This window comes from Bubalus bubalis, chromosome 24 (assembly GCF_019923935.1).
Source record: "Bubalus bubalis isolate 160015118507 breed Murrah chromosome 24, NDDB_SH_1, whole genome shotgun sequence".
Lineage (NCBI taxonomy): Eukaryota > Metazoa > Chordata > Mammalia > Artiodactyla > Bovidae > Bubalus > Bubalus bubalis.
Window position 1 is genome coordinate 3857840 of NC_059180.1, and position 23632 is coordinate 3881471.

Below are 23632 nucleotides of genomic sequence, written 5' to 3' on the forward strand. Positions count from 1 at the left end.
AGGGTTACTGAGTTGCTATCCCTCCTCCCCAAACCAGTAAGTGAGGTCTGAGTTCTGTCCCTGAGGGCAGAAAGGACTTGTGACTGAAGCAGACAGACTCCGGCACTCTGCACAGGGTGGGAAGAATCTGCGGCGCTTCTGGCAACAGGAGCGGCTAGAATCATATCCAGTCTTCTGACCAGGAACCTCAGCAGACTGGGGAGGACACTTCCGGGGGCCCGGCCAGTGAGTTTTCAAACACATTCCATAATGGTCTATGAGACATTTAGAAAAAATTTATTTGAACATATGAAAAGAAACTTTAGGGAACCCAATAAAACAGAGAAGTTCCTCTCCTCAGTGCTGGGGGCCACGCTCACAGGATTCCCTGACCTGTACCAAGTGCTGGGTGCAAGCTCGCGATGCCAGTGGTTCAGCCTTGCTCCCTGAGCTGTGGGCGTGGCCTGTGTCCCGGTGGGACGCAGCCCACCCCCGGGGAGGAAAGCCAGGCAGGCGGACTCGGCGACGCTGGCCCCCATCCACGCCCCTTGGCACAGCTTCAGGGTGTGTGTCTGAACGACACGCCGGACCACAGGCTCACAGCCCTGGCAGCTTCTAAAGGTGCCCGCGTGGCTCCGCAGAGGGCTGGATGATTTTCCTTTCATTGGTCGCATCTGGACTTTTACAGATGTTGACAGAGAGGAAGCGCAAAGATGCTGATGTCACCGAACTTTGGCACCAACTAGGTCCTGTGGTGAGGAGGGGTCACCTGGCCGCCCCCATGGCCTCCTCTCCGCTCACCGCCCTCTGCCGGGAAGGCTTCCTCCAAACCAGGCACGGAAGGCACGGTGCCAACTCAGCAGTTCACAGAGCCAGGCTAGTGGATGGGCCTGAACGGGAAGGTCATGCCTGAGATGAAGGTGTGCCCAGGGTGCGTGGGCAGGGCAGGGTGGGCAGCTGGGTGGGCTGGCACGGCCCCGTAGCCCAGTGGGGGCGTGTGGATGTGGGGGTAGAACCCAGGGGGGAGCGCCGTGTGGGGCGATTGCTGCACGGGTCCCGAGATCACCAGCTGGAGCAGGCTGCGGAAACAAGGAGAGGGGTTAGGGTGCGCTGGCTCCAACCACGCCGCCCGCCTGCCCAGGGCCACTGCAGGGAGGCAGCGGGCGGCTGACGGCACCAGGCCTCTGGGTGAGGAAGGCTGTGTGCCCAGGGGGACGGAGGGGGTGACCTGGAGGCGGTGGGATGTGGACTGGGGGGGCCTGGAGAGGGAAAGGCCACGGCGGGAAACGCCAGGACCCTGTCCACAGTGCTGGGAAGCAGGGGCCCTGCGGTCCACAGGACCCTGCCCACAGCGCCGGGAAGCAGGGGCCCTGCGGTCCACGGGCATTTCGGACACAGCCTCGGCGTCTGTGGTTCAGGGACGACCGCGGATCACTGTCTGTCTGTTTCAGCCTCAGCCATCCATACCCAGGGGGGTCATTGTGACGGAGGGCCACGCTTCTCCGAGGCATTCCGAATGGCTGAGTCCCAGCTGAACGCCAAGCACAGCCACAAGGCAGCTGGCCTTGGACGTGACCCTCACATCCAGTGTCCTCAGAGGTGGCCCAGGCCTGGACCCAGTCCTCAACCACTCTCAGGGCCCCCTCCCGTCCCACTCCCACCCCCGGGAGCCTTATTCCTCCCCTCCTGAACTCCCTTCCTCCCGGGTCTGCACCCTCCTCTCTGCAGTTCAGGACGTCCACAGCCTCTGCCTCCCAAGAAGTCCTCCTCCCTCCTGAATTCAATGTCACCTCCACTGCTGGCCCCTTCTGGACCCCCTGGGAGAGTCTCCTCTCTTTTCTCTTGTCCTATCTGACCCGCCCTCCCCTCCCAGCACAATCAGCAGGGCGTCTTAACCTCCTTACCACCTCTAGCTCGGCCGCAAGGACTCAGCCTAAACACCAATCCCCTCCTTCAGGGCTTCCTCCCCAGCCCCGCTCCCCTGACCTCTGCTCTCCCAGCCTCACCCCAGGGTCTCCACTGTCTCACACAGCCAGGGAATCCCGCCTGCCAGGCCCCCTCCATGCCCCCCAGCTTCCCTGTCGCCCAGGGCCGCGCCGTCCCCTCACACGGCCCTGCTTCACTGCTGGAGTATCTCCAGTGGGACCACTTCATTCCCCTAGGAACCACTGCATTTCATCCTCTCTGTTTCACCCCCCAGACATCCGCCCGGAGCCCCCCGGCCCCTCTTGCCAGCAGCCTGGGGAATAGCCTCTGGCCCATCCTTTGGCCTCAAGTTCAGCCTGCGCTCAGCGGTCACACCTGCCTGCCCTCCTGGGCCCCAGCGGGGCTGGGGGGTGGGGCCCTGGGCGGCTGGGCGCACACACTGTGAGTATGCCCAGCCGCCGGGCACACTCACCTCTGTCCTCACTGCCTGCCAATGATGGCCCTGGAGCCTCACCATCTGTGTTAACAACCAAGGGGAAGGAACATTCCTCCATATTGAAAAACCCTCGGAAAGAAGATTAATCATCCAACTAACTTGGCCGTTCTCATTCCTGTAAACCCGCCCACCTGCTCGCTGCGTTCACATATACATTTACTGTTTTTAGCGAAGACACACAATCTCTGGCCACCTCATGCGAAGAACTGACTCATTGGAAGAGATCCTGATGCTGGGAAAGATTGAAGGCAGAAGGAGAAGGGCACGACAGAGGATGAGATGTTGGATGGCATCATTGCCTTGACGGGCATTAGTTCGAGCAAGTTCCGGGAGTTGGTGATGGACACGGGAACGGGTGCTGCAGTCCATGGGGACACAAAGAGCCAGACACGACTGAGCAACCGAACTGATCAGTGCTCCATGCTTCTGATGTAACATTACCAATTTCCTAAGTGTCCCTGTGGATGGGAGGGCCAGGTTGCTTCCAGCTTCTTTGCTACTAGTGATACTGCCTTTGCATGAAACAGCTTTGTACACACAGTTCTTTGCTTCTTAGATTCAATGAAATTAACCTGATTCTGAGAAACCCCTGAGTTACAAGGTGACGGGAGACAGGACAGCAGCGAATGCTTCTGAGGTGCTTCCTGCCTATCAAGAGCTGTGCTACAAGCTTCCTGTGTTTTTACTCAATTAATCGTCACAAAAATCCCATGATCGGGAGCAGGGCACGGGAGGCAGGGGGGGCCCGAGGCAGGTGCCATGGTTTTCTTGATTTTACAGAGAAAACGGAGGGAGCGAGAACGTGCCTGAGGTCATACAGACAGGAAGTGGCAAGGCTGGAATTCTTACCAGCAGCTGTGCGACCACACGGTTCCTGCTCCTCACCACTTTTACCACGGCTTTCCCCCAAATTAGGACAAGAACCACGACCACTGAGGGGGAGACTGCCGGGCACCGTGGACAAGGAACTCTGCAAACGCCACCTCGTTTAAACCTGACTGTGACCCTGGAGGCACATAAATCAGCGGAGGGGGAAACTGAGGTGACAAGGCGGCCCAGCGCCGCTACAAACCACAGGCAGAACCGCACTCGGAACCTGGTCTGTGGCACCCAATGTCAGGGTGCTGGCCTAACCCACACGCTGTGGCCCAGGGCATGTCCCTGTCCTGCCCCCCTAAGGGCTGTGCCACCATAATGTCACCAATGGTGACACAAGAGCACCACGACACACACCCACAATGACTTCATCAGCAATGGACACTCAGGGGCTTCCCTGGTGGCTCAAATGGTAAAGCATCTGCCTGCGCGGCAGGAGACTAGCAGGACATGCAGGTTCCAGCCCTGGGCTGGGAAGATCCCCTGGAGAAGGAAATGGCTGCCCACTCCAGTGTTCTTGCCTGGAGAGTTCGATGGACAGAGGAGCCTGGCGGGCTACAGTCCATGGGGTCGCAGAGAGTCAGACACGACTGAGCAACTAAATAACAACAACATCAACGGACACTCCAGCTCACTCCAGCTTCTTCACTGACGTCCAGCAAGACGGCCGCTTTTCTCACCCTCCCGATGGGCGCTCTGCTGGGGCTTCCTCTCCTGTGCGTTACGCTATCACATCTACCCCCTCCCCCAACTGATCGGCAGGTCCTGGGGGGGTCCCTTACACACAGAAGCCCTAGACCCTGCAGACCAGCTCTACCCAAGGAAGCCAGGACAAGGGGTCCGCCCTGCCCTGCGCACCCCCCACCCCTGCCTCTACCCCCACGCCAGCCCAGCCGGAAGTCTGGGGAGGGCACTTACTTATTATGAGGCAGCCTGGAGCACAGGGTTCTCAGGTCGTCTGAAATTAAAGGGACAGAGAATTAAGGAACAGCCGGGAGACGACAAGGGGAGAAGCTCCCGGATGTTCAAGGCCGCCGGCAGGATAGTCACAGTGCCTCACTCTCATCTACCACTGCTCGGAAACTGGGTTCTCGTTTTTCCTCCCTATTTGCTTTAACACGCCAGGCCCCCAAGAGAAGACATCACTTAGGAAAGGGGGCGGCTCTGCTGAGAACCCATCAGATGGCTGGGGAAGGGCCCAGAGACAGCGGATCAAGGCTAAGAGGGAGATATGAAGCACACGGGTCACCCGTGGGGCTGCCGTCAAGGGCTGGGAGCCGGCGCTCGAAGAGCAAAGGCGGGCGTGGCATCAACACCAGGTCATGCTCCCGGGCGAGTTCCAGCACTGAACATAGGAGAACTGAGGAACCCTCTAAACAGGTGATGGGAATGTTTCCTGCACTTGATCATGCATTCCACTGTATATAAATTATGCCACAATAGAAAAGAACTGCACGAAAAAAAGATTCCCTTGGAGGAAGGACATGAAGCTGTTATTATCCATGCTCTGGAGGAGTCCCGGGTCTGGGCAAAACAGCCAGGAGACACCTGGATGTCTCGCTGTGGGGTTCTACCTGGAGGCGTCCCGGGACTTCTGCCCTCCTCCCTTCAGTCACCAAAAAGCAAGACGATTTAAAACCAGAGGAAAGAAGTCTTTGTCCAGGAGACCCTATTTTCTGGTTGTTTTTTTTTTTTTTCAATTCTTTTTTTAGGTTTTTTTTGGGGGGGGGGAAGCCCCTATTTCCCTCCCCAGAGGGGGTAGCACCCCCCAAACCAGGGGGGCCTGGCCAGGCCATCACCCACCTCTCGTGCACAGCAGGGCCCCGGAGGCCATGGCCACCTGCAGAGCCTGTGCAAGCCGGTCCAGGGCGAGCTCGATCTCCTGGGAGGCGTTGAGGGGGTTCAGTTCATCGGCCAACCTGTTCACCTCCTCCACCAGCGGGACCATGTGGTCAAAGAGGACGAGCCCCAGGCGGCCGTACAGGTTCTTCTCGGTCAGGTGGGCCTGCAGCATCAGGAGCACCTGCAGCACGCTGAGGTGCAGCTTGGAGTATAGGAGGTGAGAGTCCCGCTCCGCCCCGCCCGAGTCCTTCGGGACTTTGGCGGCGACGTGGCCATTGGCTAAGGGGGTCTTCTTCTTCCTTTTGTGAGCCAGGGGGGCCTTCACGCACCAGCGGATCAATCCGGTGAGCGGCGTGAGCTCTAAAAATCCTATCGGGAGGTTGGCGGCAATTGGAGTATTCAGGAAGGTGATGAGGATCAACCTGGGGTCCTCCAAGATCCAGTTGACGATCATCTCAAGCAGGTCCAACGGGGGGATGAGATCATCTGCAAACAAAGATGCATTCATTCAGAAGGGTCCTCAGGGACAGGAGGAGATGGGAAGATGGACTTCCTAGCTCACAGGACTCACCACCCGATACCCTGTGCCTCTGTCCTCTCCTGAAGATGGTGTGCCTCTGACTCCTCTCCTGGAACAACCCCTCCTGAGGGCTGGTTCTCACCTGACTCAGCATTCTGGGACCCCCAGCCTGGCCACGGCAGGGCTCAAGAAACGTGTTAAGCCGAAAATTCCCAAGAACTCCATTATCCCTTGAAGATCCCATGTGTCAATTTAAATAAAAATCCACTCTCTGTAACTAGGGGGTTTTTATTCCATTGGAAAAGACCCTGGTGCTGGGAAAGATTGAAGGCAGGAGGAGATGAGGCCAATAGAGGATGAGATGGTTGGATGGCATCACCAACTCAATGGACATGAGTTTGAGCAGACTCTGGGAGATGGTGATGGACAGGGAAGCCTGGCGCGCTGCAGCCTATGGGGTCGCAGAGAGTCGGACACGGCTGAGTGGCTGAACAACAGTAACGATCTATATCTAAAACCGCTGCCACACCTCCTCCCTCCCCGGGGAGTCGCTTTCATCCGTGTCTGGAGTCCCCTGTGGTCTATCGTGTGCGGTCAGCCAGGGACCTTGGGCACGACTCCTGCTGTCGGGTGCCAGGATCCATTCAGACGCTGAAGCAGATATTCAGTGCCAGCCCTCGCTTCTGCCACCAGTTCATCACCTCTGTCACCAAATAGGTTTGGTGACCGTTATGGTGGCCTTCGGGGAGCAGCTCAGAGTCCAGACAGTGATCTGTCCGCTGCTAATGTTAGCTGCCAGCCTCTGTCTAAGCTAAGCCTGGCCTCCTGTGATCCCCGAGACCTGGGACATTCCACAGCAAAACAGAGACATTATAACAACAAATGCTGACACTCATTCTGAGTTAACCACGTGCCAGGCACCAGTCTCCTTCACATGGATTAACTCAACCCTCAAACAACTCATCTATTATATAAAGGATAAGGAAGCTGAGACACCGAGATGTGAAGTCATTTCCTCCAGACTCATTAAAAGTACACAGTGGGGCGACTTCTCCGGCAGTCCAGGGATTAAGACTCCTCCCTCCCAGTGCAGGGGGCCCAGACTAAATCCCTGGTCAGGGAAGATCCCACATGCCACATGGCGTGGCCAAAAAAAAAAAAAGTACATGGTGGGCCCAGACCTGACCCCAGGAGGCTTTTAACTGCGAGGCGACACCGCCTATCCTGGGATGGCTGCACACTGCCCCTGGGCTGTCTGTGCACACAGCAGCAGACCCCCGGCCTCCTGTCCCCGGGGCTGTGCAGCCTTCAGCTCATGACAAAGCTAAGGCTGACGGAGTCCCTGCCAGGCTGCTGTGGTCCAGGGCCATGCTTGAGAGTGGAGAGCTGGGAGGAGTGAGCCCCACGTCGGTGTCAGCCCCCTAGATGCTCTTTCACAGGGGCCACTGGCCTCTCCCCTAAGATTATCTGCTGGTTTGCGAATGAACCGCCCATTCCCTGCTGCTATGAATAACGGTATCAGGAGGCAGCAGCTGTCTATGAGTTGGACTTGGCAAGGTAAACACTGGTGACTCTGAGTCTGTCCCCTCGACTTCACAAGACGTGTCCATCTGGGAAATGCCAAGTCTCAGACCCACTTTCCAGCAACCTAGCCCCTCCCCAGCCCCGCACACATCTCAGCTGAGGCATCTCCAGAGCCTGTACACAGCACTTGTACACATGTGCTCTGTGTACACACGTGTGTGTACCTGAGGAACCCATCTCCACAATCTTGCTTCGGGGAGACCTGAGTTCTCTGCACCCATCGGGCAGGAGGGTGTTGTTTGGTTAGGTGAGCTCCTTTCATTTTGGGGTTTTGGAGGTGGAGGCACCCCAGGTAGGCCTTCCCATTACCGGAGCGCTGGCCATGGCAACCACTGTGCTGCTGGCGGACTCCATGCCCGCCCTCTGGGCCACTGCCCTGCAGCCGGTGATTTCCGTGACTCCAAACTCATCACATTACACACATACAAACACAGAGAGCTTCTTGTATGCCAATCACACCTTGGCAGCGGTTTAAAAAAGAAAACAGACATCACTGACATATCAGACTGGCAAGCTGACATAAGAGGAAAATACCACGTCTCACATCCATTCGAGCACGCGAGTGGTATTCTGTGAACACTTTTTCCTTCTGCACATATTAATCCATTTATTAATCCAATGTTAAAACCAATTTCTGTTCTTGTTGCCCTGGAGCAACTGAAAAAAGGGCAACTGCGATGCGATGCGATGCTGTGAACTTGCTTGAACTAAATCTTTCCTATGAGAAGACAAAGGACCTGAACACTGTTCCCAGCTGTTGAGCGCTCTTGCCTCTGTGGAGAGGGCCAGGAAAGGTGCCCTGCCATGGTGGGGGTGCTGCCAAGTCCAGCCACCCATCCCCGACACCAGACCCTAGCTTGCTGGGCTGTTTGCCACCTGGACTGTTCAGAGTCAGCCAGATGGGATTCACTAAGGAGAGTTCCCCATTAGGAAATCCCAGAGATCTAAGTAGCCCGTGCCTTTAGCTTTTAGCCTGAAATAAGGTACACGTTGCAGAGGGAAAAATAAAAAGACAAAGCATTTGCTGGCTGGGTGGTCAGTGCACATACCACTGGCAGTCAGCTGAAGCCGTTTTGAGTACAACAACCTGTTTCAAGCTTACCTGATGACAGGTCGTACAGTGCGGTGACAGAGGTGATGAACTGGCAGCAGAAGCGAGGGCTGGCGCTGAACACCTGCTTCAGCGTCTGAACGGATCCTGGCACCAGGCAACAGTAGTCGTCCACGAGGGCCCGGGCCAACCGCACACAGCAGACCACAGGCGTCCGCTGGAAGGAAGCCACAGGCCATTAACTAGAGGTGCGGAGCGCCCACGCACACGCAACCATGAACACACGGTGAAGATCAGAACCGGCAGGACCCCTCCCAGGCAGGGAAGAAGATGTGACCGGCTTACTCAGAAGCAGGGACTGGCAACTGAAAGCCTGCAGACCAAATCCTCCCTGCCACCTGCTTTTGTTTTACTGAAACACAGCCCTGCTCCTGTGCCACAAGGGCAGAGCTGAGGAGGGGTGACAGAGATCACAGGACCCACAAAGCCTAGGAGGCTGACTGTCTTGCCCTTTACCTGAAAGGCCTGCTGACCCCTGCTTTGAAGTCTACTTGGGAAAAATCATTCTTGACTTCAAGTGGGGAAATGACCGTTTTTGTAACCCTACAGGTAAGACTCTAAAGGTAAAAATGAACAGTTGGTATCACTTTGACGTGCTTTAGGAGTCTGTGAACTGTCATGTGACTTACCGCAGCACTGTCTCAATTTTTCTTACAATCTTCTCCCAGTACAGGTTCCTACACCACCACCCTCTGGTCCTTTTCCCCTCCTGGTCAGATGCCAACCTGTAGCCACATTCAGCAGTTGCTCAGGATGCCATAGTTCCAGGGCTGAAACAGGGCCTGGGTGTCAGGGTGTCGGCAGGGTGTCAGGCCAGGCTGTTCATTCAGGCGCTAAGCCAGCCATCTCTACACCTTTCCTCGGAGGAAGCTGCAGCGCGTGCCACGGGGTGTCAAACCCTGACCCAAGCCACAAGACCCTTTCCCGTTAACATCTGCTTTCACTTTGCTAGAATGCCAGTACAACAGCACCACAAGAGACAAATGGAAAATCACAGGATGAATTTCAAGGCGTTAAACTTGACTTAAGCTAGGTTGCCAAGGGATAGAGGTTATCTCAAGGTTAAAGACAACACGAGAGATGAGTTCAGGGGCCCCAAAAATCAGAATAGTGACAATTAAGGTACATTTCACTAAGATTTACCTGTGTGCTACAGAGAGCTACAGAGAACAATATGCATTTTTACTAGCCCAATGTTAAAGATGAATAAGATGATAGGAAAAAACATTGAGATAAATTTTTTAAAAACACAAATGTCGTCAAGTCCTTGGGAATGAAGCAAGTTTGAGAAACTGAATGTGGTAAATTCTGTTAACTTAGTTGAGGACCACGTTAATAAAAATTTTGAGTTAATAATTACTCTAAATAGATTAGGAATTTTTCAACAACTTTGAGTAACAAAAAAGCAAAACAAAATAGATCTTCCAAAAAACTACCTAACACACAATCTACTACGAGTGTGCAGAGTTGGCTCCAGTTGTGTCCGACTCTTTGTGGCCCCATGGACTGTAGCCTGCCAGGCTCCTCTGTCCATTGGATTCTCCAGGCAAGAATACTGCAGTGGGTTGCCATTTCCTCCTTCAGGAGATCTTCCCGACCCCGGGATCGAACCCATGTCTCTTATGTCTCCTGCATCTGCAGGCGGGTTTACCTTATTTCCCCTTAGATATTTAAAAACACTCTAGAAGGCTTCTATGTCCACATCCATTAGAAGAGCAATCAACTTAGAAGTGGCACTCTGGAACAACTCATAGGCTTACCGATCTAACTATAAAAAACAAGAATACTGGAGTGGGTTGCCACTTTGTTCTCCAGGGGATATTCCCCACCCAGGGATCAAATGTGAGTTTCCTGCATCTCCTGTACCGGCAGGTGGATTTTTTTTTTTTTTTTTTTAACTGAAGGATAATTAATGTACAGAATTTTGTTGTTTTCTGTGGATTCTTTAACATAGGGAAAAAAATTCTCTAGAAACCAAAGTGAAAGTGAAAGTGAAAGTCGCTCAGTTACGTCTGACTCTTTGCAACCCCATGGACTGTATAGTCCCTGGAATTCTCCAGACCAGAATATTGGAGTGGGTAGCCTTTCCCTTCTCCAGAGGATCTTCCAAACCCAGGGATTGAACCCACGTCTCCTGCGTGGTGGGTGGATTCTTTACTCGCTGAGCCACAAGGTAAGCCAGAGACTACTGGAGTGGGTAGCCTATCCCTTCTCCAGTGGATCTTCCCGACCCAGGGATGAACCGGGGTCTCCTGCATGCAGGCAAATTCTTTACCAACTGAGCTATGAGAGAAACATCTTCAGAGACTTGCAGAAGTACCTGGAGCCAGGACGCTGCACACTCCAACACTGGGATTCGACACACAGCCACTGCCATAGAGACAAGTTTTCCCAACAAGCTCATCCGGCTGTCATCCGCTTTGTTCCCTTGGGGACTGAAAAGGGATGAAAAAATAATCTGCCGGACAGAGTCCTTGGTTTGCTCCTGGAAATAATTGCACATGATTTCAAGAAGTTGGAGCTCCTGCAGTGAATTTAATCTCTGTAAAACAAATCCGGGAGAAGCGGGGAGAAACGAAGCGTATTAATTAATTCACACGGTAAGAAAACACACTATTTTCCCCCAGGGAACTTTTCACCTCCCTAAAGCCCGGGTCCCACGGAGTAGAACTCGATTGTTAAATGTAGGGAAATGTCCCTCTGCGTCATTATGCATCACCCTGTGGGATTCACGGTGACCTACGGTCTCTTCCTTTAACAAAACCTTGGAGACGCAGGGGTCACACACCCCGCAAAACGGGCAAATTGGCCGTTGCTGAAAGAACCAGGCCAAGGGCTAGGACGGAGCCGCTGCTGCGAAGGGAGCTCGCGGTGCGGTCGACGCTTGTCATCGGGAAGAAGGGAGCCGGGGTTCACGGATCGGGGCGGGGGGCCTGCCGGCCGCCCGGCGCACCTTGGGCTGCGCGCCGCGCTCCTTGGGCACCTGGAACACGAACTCCTCGAGCAGCTCCACGGGGCCCTTGTCCACGATGGGCAGCGGCGCGCTCTGCAGCTGGCTGCTGAAATAGATGTCCAGGTGGTACAGCACCTCCTTGGCGGCGCTCAGCGCGTCGCGGCGCAGCAGCGAGTGGCGGATGTCGCTCATGGTGCGGCCGCGACGGCCGGGTCGCCGGGAGCGCCGACGGACTTCCGCTCCGGGGCCCCGGCGGACGCGACAGCCGCCGCCGCCGCCGCCGCCGCCGCCGAGACAAAGAGGCCGCGGCCCGGCCTCCGTCCGCCGACCCGGGCCTGCGCCGCGGCACCCGCCCGTCCTCCGCTGCCGCCGGCTCGGGCCCGTTCAGGGGGCCATCGCTGACCCCGCCGGCAGCCGGCGGGCGCCCCAGCTGCGCGTCGACAGCGCCACCGACAGCCCTGTGAATCAGACGCCGCGGGGCCGCGCTGCAGCGGAGTCGGAGCGCGGCGACGGCGGCCCGCAGGGGCCAAGCGCGGGCGGTGGCGAGGGCCCGCCCTCGGGGAGCGCGCCCCCTGGCGGCCCGGCCCGCAGGAACGGAAGCGGAGGCTCCGCCCACCCTGACCCCGCCCCTGCCGACGGGGAGCCACACCTCCCCACGCCCCGGCAAAGGCTCCCAGGGCCTGGTGACCCCCACCCACGCCCCAGAGACCCTCCCGGAGCTCCCCTCGCTTTCTCCACGCGGCGTTCAAAGCTTGCGCATCTGATTTCACCGAGCTTTTCCAAGGACAGGGTGGTGGTGCAGGGCCCTGGCTCAGGCCTCAGCCATTCATTCCCTTTTAAGATTCAATCTAGTCTTAACTCACGGGGCTGCAGTGACGCGGAATGATACCTCCTACCCTGGAGTTCCTATTCCCCAGTGCCCTCTGGAGTGGCCCCACCTGCCTGGAAGGGCCACAGGGAACCGGTATCCTACTCCTGAAGACTAAGATCTGAAAATCTAAAAGCCCTCAGCACTTTCTGTGAATCTTTTTCCCTGCGTTCATCTTTGTGCAATGAATTAACTGGGGCTTAGTTCGGGGTTTTAAAAATAGGGCAGAAATGACTTGAATGTGGCCACAAGAGGCCAGTTGAGGGCAGGCAAGAGGCCACAGGGATGTGCTTCCTGTAAAAGGCCCATCCTAGCCTGCAGGTGGGTCAAGGTGAGGATGCTGGATGTGGGTCAGGACTTAAAAAAAAAAAAAAGCCATGGTCTTTCCCTGGGAAAGATGGAAAGGACATCAAAGAGGCTGCATCCAGGGACAATTCCAAATTCACAGGGACCCTCCTGCACATCGGTGGACACAGCCATGAGGCCCCTCCCATCTAGGTGCCCAGCCTGAGACCAAGGTCAAGAGGAACCTCTGAGAAGTCACCTTTGAGTCCCTTGGCACCAGGACTTCAGAGATGCTCTGTTCAGCCAGCAGACTGAACAGAGGATAAAAGGGTTTATTAGCAGGGTACCTGGCAAGGATTAGACACCTAGCAAATACTAATTTCCCCTCCTCTCCTTAGCCACTGAAAGCCAACTCATAAACACAGCAGAAACCAGAAAAACAAATAAACCAATGCTTACAACATATCCATATGTATAAATAAATGTATACTATATTTGAAAGGCAGCAGCACTCTTCCCATCCCTATTTCTTCTTTCTCTCATAACATGCAGTAGCAGGTAGAAAGATCTCCCGAAGGTTGCTCCAAAGCCCATGCGAGTGGATGTTCCGGTAGGCCTGGGGCTCCGCTGCTGGGGGCCTGGCCACGTGGGGACAGTGCTGGCACCAGGCTCGGTTGCCTTTGTACCACTCGTTAGTAGTCTGGTTGGTGGCGGCCAGGTACAGACAGAAGCACAGATAGCCCCCCAAGAGGAAGCTCAGCACCATGACAAAGCCCACCAGGAAGACGATCCTTGGGAAGGTCAGGAACAGGTACTGGGGACAAAGAAGAAGCATCATGTTAGACAGCCAGGCTGTGACCTAAGTCAGGGTCACCCCCACCAGCCAGGGTCTTGTCCACACACATGGCAGAGCTGCCTCCCCAGCTCCCCAATCTCTGACCCACTGAGGACAATCAGAAACACAAATGGCACAGACAAACAGCCCAGGAGGAAATCCCGGTGTGTGTAAGAACTTCATATGGGATAAACGGAGTGCGTACATTGAGGAAAAGGGGAAGGACACTCGGGAAATGGTGTTATGCCAGGTGGCTATACAGAAAATAAACAGAAATAAATGCAGATCTTAGTTCATACATCAACATAAAGTCCAGACAGACAGAAGAGATCAGTCTCTCTCTGAAAACAATATGACCACAGAAATACATGTACAAGGGTATTCACTGCAGCATCAGCCCCTCTTCCCAAAAGAAACAGGTTAAATGTCCATCCAGGAGGTAGAACAAAACTCTGGGATGGTTATGCTATGGAACAATAAGGAGCCATTAAAGTGAGGTCAATGTTTGTGCATTAATTTGGAAAAGATGCTGGAAATATATTGCCCAATGAGAAAGACAAAATGCAAAAATCACCATGGAATCCTGTTTGTGTAAAAATAAAGCTAACTCTGTGAAGGTGTATGGCTATATAAAACAGATACAGGGGGGAAAAAAGCCTGAAATAAACAACAAACTATAAAGGTGTTTGCCTCTGGAGAGTGAAATTGTTGGGAGAGGAATAATTTCCAGTTTATATTTTATTTTTGTCCAAGACAGTTCAAATTTTATTTTCACTCCCAGCTTTATAGAGATATAACTGACAAATAACATTGTGAAAGTTTAAGGTGTAACCATGTAATATACAACATAATGATTATCTATATTATACCGGTGAAATGATCACAGTAATGTTAGTTAACACATCAGTCACCTCATATAGTTATAATGTGTTATCCTAGTATCAAACAGATAAATAGAGGGCATAATACACACACATAAAAACACCCTAAAATGGACTTATCATACAATCCACAATCACACTGAATACCTATTTTCACATAGCAGCTTATAAATGGAAGTTCATAGCAGCCTCATCAGTAACAGTCCAAAACTGGAAATTATCCAAATGTCCCTCAAAGGGTAACTGATTAAACAGACTGACCCATCCACACCATATTCTATGGTGTGACAGTAAGAAGGAATGAACTACTGATACAGGGAAACACCTGGATGGATCTCAAAGAAACTGTGGTGAGTGGAAAAAACCAACCCCAAACTGCTACTGTAGGGTTCCATGGAGGTAACAATCACGAAATAACGTAATGATAGACAGGACAGGTGGGTGGGAGCCGGGCATTAGGGATGTGGGGAAGAGGCTGTGGGGATCAGGGGTACCACCAAGCGTCTGCAGTGATGGACAGAAACCACCTTGATTGCAGTGGCTGTTCTGCAAACAGCCCGCAATGCAGTTACCTGAACAAGAAAGACAGTGTCGACAACCTGCAAGTGGCCGAGGTCATCGACGTAGGTCTGCAGGTACACGTCTGACATCACCACCAGCCGGACCAGGAACACGGTGCTCACCACGGCCATGGTGGCAGCCGAGGCCGTCAGCGTCAAGAGGTAGGAGAGGAAGTACCGGGTGTTCCAGGCCCCGATGCAGTTGTTCACCCACACACAGTGATGGTCAAACCGGTGCACACACCGGTTACACACACCTGCACAGCAACAGGGGAGCCACAACCCCGCGTCGATCCTTGGTAACAACAGCAGGCACACCTCCCGAGAACGCAACACACGGACACGAGCACTGAAGGCTGGGGGAAACGGCAGCTGCCGCCACGTTTTCAGAACCGCGGTGTAAATACAGGGGCCAATGCAGTAGCCACGTGTGGGGACCGAGGCCTTGAAACACGGCTACAAGAACCACCTGAAGGAACACTTTGTTGACAGTGATAAAGTCCCACTTGTTTTCTAATTTATGCAATGCTCCTTTGAGTTCAATGTGAGTTAACACTGAGGTGACACAGTACTTAGTGAACTCACTTTATTTAGATATAATTTTAAAACTGATGCTTCCGCTTAAAAGTCACATCAGTTTTTTGGATAAAGATGAACCATCACGTCAATGTAGATGTGGATATTAAAGGAAAAGGACGTTTTGGTACCGACTCAGTCACTGAAAAACTATTACCAATGTCTAGAAGAGCTTGGGTATATGAATCAGTTCTTCCAACTATAAATTTTAAGAACTCTAAATACACATCAAGAATGCCCAATAAAAAATTGATGTTTACTGAGATGTACCAGTGATGTAAAAAACACAATGAATTCCAAGGAATTAGTATGAAAAGGGAACATAAACAATCCATGAGCGATATTTTTATTTTTTATATTGATTACACGTTAAGATGGTGTTTTAGGTATGTTAGGTTAAATGAAACATATAATATTAATTTTGTCTATTTCTTGTTTACTTTTGCAATGCGGCTACTGGAAAATTTAAAATCCCCTACGCGGCTCACAGGACACTTCTGTTGGACAGCAGTGATCCAGTATCTCGGGCATGCCCTAAGAGTGTAGGCTCTGCCAGGACTCAAGTCAGCAAACGCAACATCCCACAGAAGCATGTCTTGGGCAGCAAGCCCAGCCAACAAGGACAGGCTGTCGGACTCAGAGCTGAAGGCTTCTCATGAGAACACAAGGCTTCACCCCCAGGTATGTTAAAGAAACCATGATCAGGTCCCTACCGGCAGTGGCCGCTTCTAGATGTATGTAACATTCTCTGACGGACAGAACCCTCTTGTCTGCTGGGCGAGGGCGGAGCTGGAGGGGCCAAGGCCAGACTTACTGCAGTGTTTAGACCGCGCTGGTTTCCTTAAATCACAAGTAGGGCATCTCACGTTCTTTGGGAACATCACTTCATCGAATTCATAAACTTGAAGGAACAGTAATTCATTTGCTTTTGTTATGGTGCCTGAAAAAAGGAAGCACAGGTTGTCAGTTTTGAGCTACACAGTCGACTGGGTGTTCAAGCAATCTGTCCTGGAAAAATACAACCAACATTGCTATGTTTAGTATTCCAAATAATTTATTTTTTAAATTAACAGCTTTATTGAGATACAGTTCATAAAACCAAGTGGCTTGTTTATAGTGTGCCATTCGATGGTTTTCACACTCACAGACTTGCACAACCATCACAAGCAGCTTTAGAACGTTTGCATCACACCAACAAGAAACCCTTTAACAGTCACTCTTCACTTCTCTCTAGTCCCACAGCCCCTGGCAACCACCAATCTACTTTCTGTCTCTATGGATTTGCCTTTTTTGAACACTTCCTATAAACGGAATCATACAATATGTGGTCTTTTTTTACCTGGCTTCTTTCACTGAGCATAATGTTTTCAAGGTTTTTCCATGTTACAGCATGTATAAGTACTTATTCCTTCTTATGGGTGAGTAACATTCCACTGAAGAGGTATATCTCATTTTATCTATTCATTAGTTAGTACACCTTTAGTCTTTCAAAAATAGAAGTTAAAATAAAAAAAATACCCAGCAAGTATCCAGCAAAAAACAGTGTAATAATATCAGACAGAGGAGCCTTGAGAACAGTGCCTCTAACAGAGAGGCTCATTATATTTAGAAAAAAGAATCCAGAGATAATACTAATTCTAAACTTAAATACTTCTGAGTATATATAACTATCATACACACATAAATATTTAACAGCTTCAAAATATGTGAAGAAAAAAATCTGTCAAACCTACCATTAGAATGAGATCACATACTCTCTGAGTAATCAATCAAAAAAACTTAGTATGAATATAAAAGATCTCAACATAATTAACATCTTCATCTAATGGACTTATACAGTTGCCTGTATCTAAGAACTAGACAATATATACTCTTTAAGAAAACACGGATTATTTATAGAAACTGACTACATACCTGGGCATAATGCAAATATCACTAACCATTTTAAAAGAAAATGTATCATACAGACTGAAAGCTCTGTACATAATACAATTAAGTGAAAGTACCAAAAAATAAAAGTGTATGGCAATTTTTAAATAGTTTTAAATAATCTGTGAGGCAAAGAAGCAAAAAATAAAGTTAAAAAAAAAAAGAAAGCACACCTGTGTGCATGAAGAAGGACAAAAATAAAATTAGAAAACACTCCAAACCGAAAGATCAGGCTTCCCTGGCAACTCAGTAAAGAATATGCCTGCCAGTGCAGGAGACACGGGTTCGATCCCTGGTCCGGGAAGATCCCACATGCCTCAAAGGCAATGAAGCCCGTGCACCACAACTATTGAGCCTGTGCTCTAGAGCCCGGGAACCGCAACCACTGACGCCCACGGGCCCTAGAACCTGTGCTCAGCAACAAGAGAAGCACCAGGATGAAGAGGAGTCCTCACTCGTCACAACGAGAGAAGAGCCCGTGTAGCACCAAAGACTCCGCATTGCCATAAATAAATAAATAAAATTCAAAACAAACAAACCTGAAAGTTCATGCACACCTTACATAGCAAATCTTCTGCAAAGCCCTGAGAGGGATCACTACTTGTTTGTAATACTGTCAACGAGAGCTGTCAGCAGTTTCTATACTAAGAGCCTCAACTTACCAGGGTTGGTTACACAACTTAGGGTGAAAAAAACCAGGTTTACAATCAGCAGCAGATAAGGCAGAAAAAGGTAATACAAAGAGAACTCCAGCTGTTGACAGAGGCCGAAAATTTCCCAGGTATATTCGGTATAAACCATCCCTTGCAAGATGAGATGCAGGATAACAAAGGTGTAGTTTCTGAAAGAAATAGGTAGATGACTTGTTCACAGGGGCTTCTCTGTGAAAAACTTGTAGCATGCTATGGAATTAAAAGATGCTTACTGCTTAGAAGAAAAGCTATGACCAACCTAGACAGCGTATTAAAAAGCAGAGACGTTACCTTGCCAACAAACGTCCGTCTAGTCAAAGCTATGGTTTTTCCAGTAGTCATGTATGGGTGTGAGAATTGGACTATAAAGAAAGCTGAGTGCTCAAGAATTGATGCTTTTGAACTGTGGTGTTGGAGAAGACTCTTGAGAGTCCCTTGGACTGCAAGGAGATCCAACCAGTCCATCCTGATCCAACCAGTCCATCCTAAAGGAAATCAGTCCTGAATATTCATTGGAAGGACTGATGCTGAAGCTGAAACTTCAATACTTTGGCCACCTCATGCAAAGAACTGACTCATTGGAAAAGACCCTGATGTTGGGAAAGATTGAAGGCAGGAGGAGAAGGGGACGACAGAGGATGAGATGGTTGGATGGCATCACCGACTCGATGCACATGAGTTTGAGCAAGCTCCGGGAGTTGGTGACAGACGGGGACGCCTGGCGTGCTGCAGTCCATGGGGTCGCAGAGTCAGGCACAACTGAGCAACTGAACTGAACTGATGCTATGGAAAGTGAACCAAGGGACACCACTTCTTTTGGGCTTGAGATAAGAGTAATCATGTGAAACCTTTCACCTACTGCCTACCACACAGTAAGTATTCAATAAATCTTATCAATTATCATCATCGTCTTTGTTAGGAATTGAGGTCTCAGTATTAGATACATTTCTTTTTATAGAAATCCGTGTCAATATTTTCTCATTCTTTAAATATTTCTATTTAAAATTAGGTATGTTGAAACCCCAAAGATATAAGGCAGATTATCCATGAGTAGAGGGTCTGAACCCAGGACTCTTGATCCCTCCAGCATCGTGCCCCCTAACACGCTGGAAACAAACAAGGAACCTCCTGAAGCCAGAGGACAGCAACAGCTAACAAGCTAAACAGAATAGAAGATACTACTAATACTTAAAACTCTGAAATAGAAATACCTTGTATGGAAGAGGTAATGAAGCACTCTTAGCATGGCTCTCTGAAGACATTCGGGAATTATATATGAAAATATCTAAAACAAAAAAGAAAGTTTCAGTTTCATTTCTCGTTACCTACCCCCAACTCCTAAACAAATTAGATGCTTCACTTTCACCTGGCGATACTGGTAATATTAAGGCGTGTTTCTGCTTATGGGCAGAGAACTGATCTAAGTGAGAACAGAGGAGGGCTTCCTGCAGCAGGCCTTCCTTTGATGCCCACTCCTCCGTTTCTACCCTGACCTCACACAAGGCACCAACTGGAGGTCTTCAGGCAAAGGGAGGTGAGCAGAGGGGCTGGATCAGGTGATGCTAATGTGAACTGCTAACAAAACCTTTCCTTGCCCTGCATTCAATCCGAAGTCCCAGAGTACACTGGGCATTAGCCCGGGTCCCTCCCAGCCAACTCCCTCCCAAGGCACTTCACCCCAATTCTGCTCACTCTGATCCCTGGAGTGTGGGTAGCCTGATGTTCAGCTTTCTGTTCACACAAGCCCCAGTTTCACCCATCAGGGCCCTCCAGGCATACACTTCTCACATCCATGCCCAATTACAGGCATCAAATCCAGGGAAACAGCCAGTCTTGAGAATGATAGCTTTGGAATATACCACAACTGCCGTAAGTAAAAGAACAAGTGAACGAACAAATAAAAATGGCATCACCTTTTCGTTCTGATGGAAAACTAGCAACCCTTTCGTGTGTGTGTGTGTGTGTGTGTGTGAGTGTGTGTGTGCTCAGTCGTGTTCAACTCTTTGTGACCACGTGAACTGTAGCCCATCAGGCTCCTCTGTCCATGGGATTTCCCAGGCAAGAACGCTGGAGTGGGTTGCCATGCCCTCCTCCAAGGGATCTTCCTGACCCAGGGGTTGAACCCGCATCTCTTTTGTCTCCTGCACTGGCAGGCAGGTTCTTTACCACTAGCGCCCCCTGAGAAGTCAAGCCTTTTAGACTGGTGGTATTCAAGTGGTCTCCAAGCATCACTGTTACCTGTGCTCCTCTGCTGATCAGGCCTTGCAAGTAATGGGTTTTCGAGCCTATGCAGATCATCACAAAACCAAGCAGCACCACAGCCAGGTAGAGCAAGAAGAGAATCAGAAAGTCCATCCTGGGGCTACGAAAGAACAGAAAGAGTGTGACTGCTACTGAGGGATATATTCTAACACATATTCACAGACACTGATTCTCTAAGTGGCTCCTCAAACAGAATTCTTCAGCCTTCAAGCATGAACTGCCTCTCAGTGGGGCTACTCACCTGGTCATCCTTCAAGAGTTTCCTAATCAAACCACTGTGGTCTGTCTTGTGGCATTTCCTGCCTGCAAATCCCACAACCAGTGGGGAAGAATATGCAGAAAGCATCGGTCTTCCCTCAAATAGCACACTAATATAAAATGTACCCAAGAGAATCTGCTAACAATATTATTGGAAAGAGGGTCCAGCAGAGGAGGTCAGGGGCCAGGATCAGTAATGGCGTTTTATGAAGCAACCCTCCAGGCCAGTGACCCCAACAATCAGGGACCACCCTGAGGGACCAGAGTCAACACACAGGCCTATATTAAGAAACTGGAAACGGTTACTCTGGGCCTTGGCAGATATGATTCTGGGCAGAACTTTCAACTGAGATAACCAAACTGGAAACTCTACACGAGATAAGACAGAAGAAATAAAGAGCAGTAATTCTCACGAGGTGATTCGGGGTCCCCAGCCTACATATTTCTTTTATCTGGATAGCTTTCAGCCGACAGCTCTGGCGTTCCTCCTCCGAACATTCACGGAGAACTCAAACTGCATCTCCTCTTGCGCAGTGGCGTGCGCCTGGCGCAACGAGTGGCACCCAAAGCTACAGGAGACATGGTTCCCCTAGGAGGCTGGATCTGGCTGCAGAGACATCAATTCAACACACATGATATAACAGACTAGGAGTCGGGGGCGGACTCTACTGTGGGAAAGAATGTTAAAGTCAGAGGATGTTGTGCCCCCGCAGGGTGAATGGAAATTTTAAGATTTCGAGGGAGCAAAAAAGCTAATCGGGAAGAAATAACCCAAGAGACTTGGATCTCGGTGTTTATCCCTATACTTAAGGAGCCCACGCTGGGGACCCAACAGAAGGGCATTCCCGAGGCTACACTCCGTCCGAAGATCCCAGCAGCTCCGGCCATTTCCCCGGGAGCCAAAGCAGGGCGGGGGGGCGGAGTTAGAAAGATCGGAGGGAACACGGAGGGTGTCTGGGCGCCGGGCAGTCCCACACAACGGGAAAGGACTGGTCAGACAGGGAGACGTACGACTCTGCGCCAGCCCGGGTACCTAATACCCCAGCTGAGGCTGACTTACCGCCGGGATCTGCCAACAACCAGCTTTGCCCTGGCCGGCGCCTCCAGGGCGCGTCCCCAGACTTCCGGCGGACACGTGACGTCAACATGCGACGCTATTGTTGGCCCGCTCGACTTCCGGCGGAAGTGCTTGCGGAAGGCCGCGGGGGCGGAGCTGTCTGTGGCGTTCTGCTCCCTCTGAGGTGTCTCTAGTTTCCCGTTTGGGCACTTCCAGACCGACAACTGGAGGTCCAGTTTTGGAGAGCCGTTGTCAAAAACCTTCAAAAGACTGTCCCAGGCCCGGTGTGGGTGAGGACGCCGGTGTCGTGAAGCAAACCTAGCCACCCGCTGACCTGAGTAGAGCCCAGTCAGGGCCGGGCTCCCAGCCGTGCAGGGGCCTTGGCAGCCCAGGACAGGCACACCTTGGCGCTCGTACACTGTGTCTTCGTGATGAACAAAGTTTGCTTTGCTTTCTGCCAGTTGCACCGTTTGGACTCGTCTGAACCTTTCCAATGGCTTTTGCTCCTGCTGTCTCAGAACAGCTCTGAACATCCTGCACCTGGGTGGTTGAGGATTGTTTGACTCCAAATACGGACTATAAGAAGGAAGGTTGTTTAATGATAGTTGAACCTGGAGAGAGAAAAGCTGCTTCCAAACATAGCATTGAGAAGGCCCCTGTGGGGTGTTCCTTTGCCCTGACACCTCAGAATCCGCTGAGACCGGTCTATTCTCGATGCCTCTGAAAACATGAGCCAGGCCTATCCTCCCTTTGAGGGGAAATGTCTGTGATCTCCAAACATGGGCATTAAAGCGCTTCTCTTTGCCTGTCTTTGCTATATACCCCCAGCTTATTGATTCTTCTTCTTTTTTTTATTTTCTTTTTAAAAAACTTCCCAAGCTGGTCACTTTCTGACACATTATGTGAAAGGCATTCATGAACTTGAGGACACAGAATCGAGAAACAAAACCCAAAAATCAGAAAATATGATAGCACCAGGGAGGTCTGTGGTTATGGATGGAGCCTCATCAAGTATGCGGAGTGGCTGGATTTCATCTGTTTTCTGTGGACTCATCACCCTGCTGGTTAATTCTGAGCTGGTAGTTAAGTATTTTGATTAGCTTTCATCACTCATAGGCACCGAGTTTTATTTTTAACCCCATTCATTTTTCTTCAGATGGTTTCATTTGGGCCTCACTTTAAATCTTGGTTTGATTACTAGGGTATATTGTGCTGGACTGCTTTTCTTTCATTTTTTTAAATTTATGCAAGTAATACTATATTGTGTTCTCCTTGTAAAAGAGTCAAACTATACAGAACGAAAACGTCCCTTGACCACCACCCCTCCCAAATCTCAGTACTTTGACAGAATTAATCACTTATTTAGTGCGTATATTCCACAACTCTTTATACATTTATACATTGTTGTTTAGTCACCCAGTCATGTCCGACTTTTCGCAACCCCATAGACTGCAGCACGCCAGGCCTCTCTGTCCCTCACCATCTCCTGAAGTTTGCCCAAGTTCATGTCCATTGCATCAATGATGCCATCCAGCCATTTCATCCTCTGACTCCCTCTTCTATGTATTTATTAAACAAATAATGTATTGAGGGACTGGGAAGCCCAGGTGGTTCAGTGGTAAAGAATCTGCCTGCCAAGCAGGAGACAAGAGATGTGAGTTCTATTCCTGGGTCGGGAAGATCCCCTGGAGAAGAAATGGCAACCCACTCCAGCATTGTTGCCTGGGAATTCCCATGGAGGGAGGAGCCTGGCAGGCTATATAGTCCATGGGGTTGCAAAAAGTTGGACATGGCTTAGAAACTAAACAACAACAACAAATTGAGGGACATCCCTGGTGGTCCAATGGTTGACAATCCACCTTCCAACGCAGAGGATGTGGGTTCGGTCCCTGGTAGGGGAACTAAAATCCAACATGCTGCGGGTCAACTGATCCTGTACTCCATTTGCAATAAGAGAAGGCCAGTGCACCACAACTGGAGAAAGCCTGTGTGCTGCAATGGAGACTCAGTGCAGCCAAAATAAAAATTTAAAACTATGTATTAAGAACCCAGATCCAACCAGTCCATTCTGAAGATCAGCCCTGGGATTTCTTTGGAAGGAATGATGCTAATGCTGAAACTCCAGTACTTTGGCCACTTCAT

The 23632-nt window shown here is 50.8% G+C and overlaps 2 protein-coding genes across 7 annotated transcripts; both read right to left on the reverse strand.

Annotated features, from left to right (window-relative positions):
- Positions 1-260: 260 nt before the first annotated feature.
- On the reverse strand, positions 261-11798 carry C24H7orf26 (chromosome 24 C7orf26 homolog). The gene is made up of 6 exons (XM_006044291.3): positions 11288-11798; positions 10655-10876; positions 8326-8491; positions 5081-5605; positions 4196-4235; positions 261-1058 (listed from the first exon to the last, which is right to left on the reverse strand). Exons 1-6 carry the CDS (start codon positions 11477-11479, stop codon positions 857-859), a joined length of 1347 nt encoding a protein of 448 aa, XP_006044353.1. The 5' UTR covers positions 11480-11798; the 3' UTR covers positions 261-856.
- A 1107-nt stretch (positions 11799-12905) lies between these two features.
- On the reverse strand, positions 12906-21648 carry ZDHHC4 (zinc finger DHHC-type palmitoyltransferase 4). 6 transcript variants are annotated; one of them, XM_006044293.4, is made up of 8 exons: positions 21494-21648; positions 20873-21040; positions 20152-20275; positions 19125-19198; positions 17884-18062; positions 16107-16232; positions 14756-14973; positions 12906-13254 (listed from the first exon to the last, which is right to left on the reverse strand). In XM_006044293.4, exons 2-8 carry the CDS (start codon positions 20929-20931, stop codon positions 12964-12966), a joined length of 1071 nt encoding a protein of 356 aa, XP_006044355.3. In that variant the 5' UTR covers positions 20932-21040; positions 21494-21648; the 3' UTR covers positions 12906-12963. The 6 variants fall into 6 exon arrangements, with proteins under 6 accessions (XP_006044355.3, XP_006044354.3, XP_025130318.3 ...); XM_006044292.4 differs by having other exon boundaries at positions 14729-14973; XM_025274533.3 differs by lacking the exon at positions 20873-21040 and having other exon boundaries at positions 14729-14973; positions 21494-21566.
- Positions 21649-23632: the final 1984 nt, after the last annotated feature.

Bases quoted from the DNA above. Each gene is read 5' to 3' on its own strand.
- C24H7orf26 (XM_006044291.3), bottom strand. From the start codon at position 11,479: ATGAGCGACATCCGCCACTCGCTGCTGCGCCGCGACGCGCTGAGCGCC. The intron at 8,492-10,654 runs GTACTTCTGCAA...GCTTCCTTCCAG, and splicing joins GTGCAGCGTCCTGGCTCCAG to CGGACGCCTGTGGTCTGCTG. The intron at 4,236-5,080 runs GTGGGTGATGGC...CTTTAATTTCAG, and splicing joins GGCCCTGCTGTGCACGAGAG to ACGACCTGAGAACCCTGTGC.
- ZDHHC4 (XM_006044292.4), bottom strand. From the start codon at position 20,931: ATGTTCGGAGGAGGAACGCCAGAGCTGTCGGCTGAAAGCTATCCAGAT. The intron at 19,199-20,151 runs GTAACAGTGATG...TTTTTGTTTTAG, and splicing joins TGATCAGCAGAGGAGCACAG to ATATTTTCATATATAATTCC. The intron at 14,974-16,106 runs GTAAGTCTGGCC...GTTGCTGTGCAG, and splicing joins AGCGCGGTCTAAACACTGCA to GTGTGTGTAACCGGTGTGTG.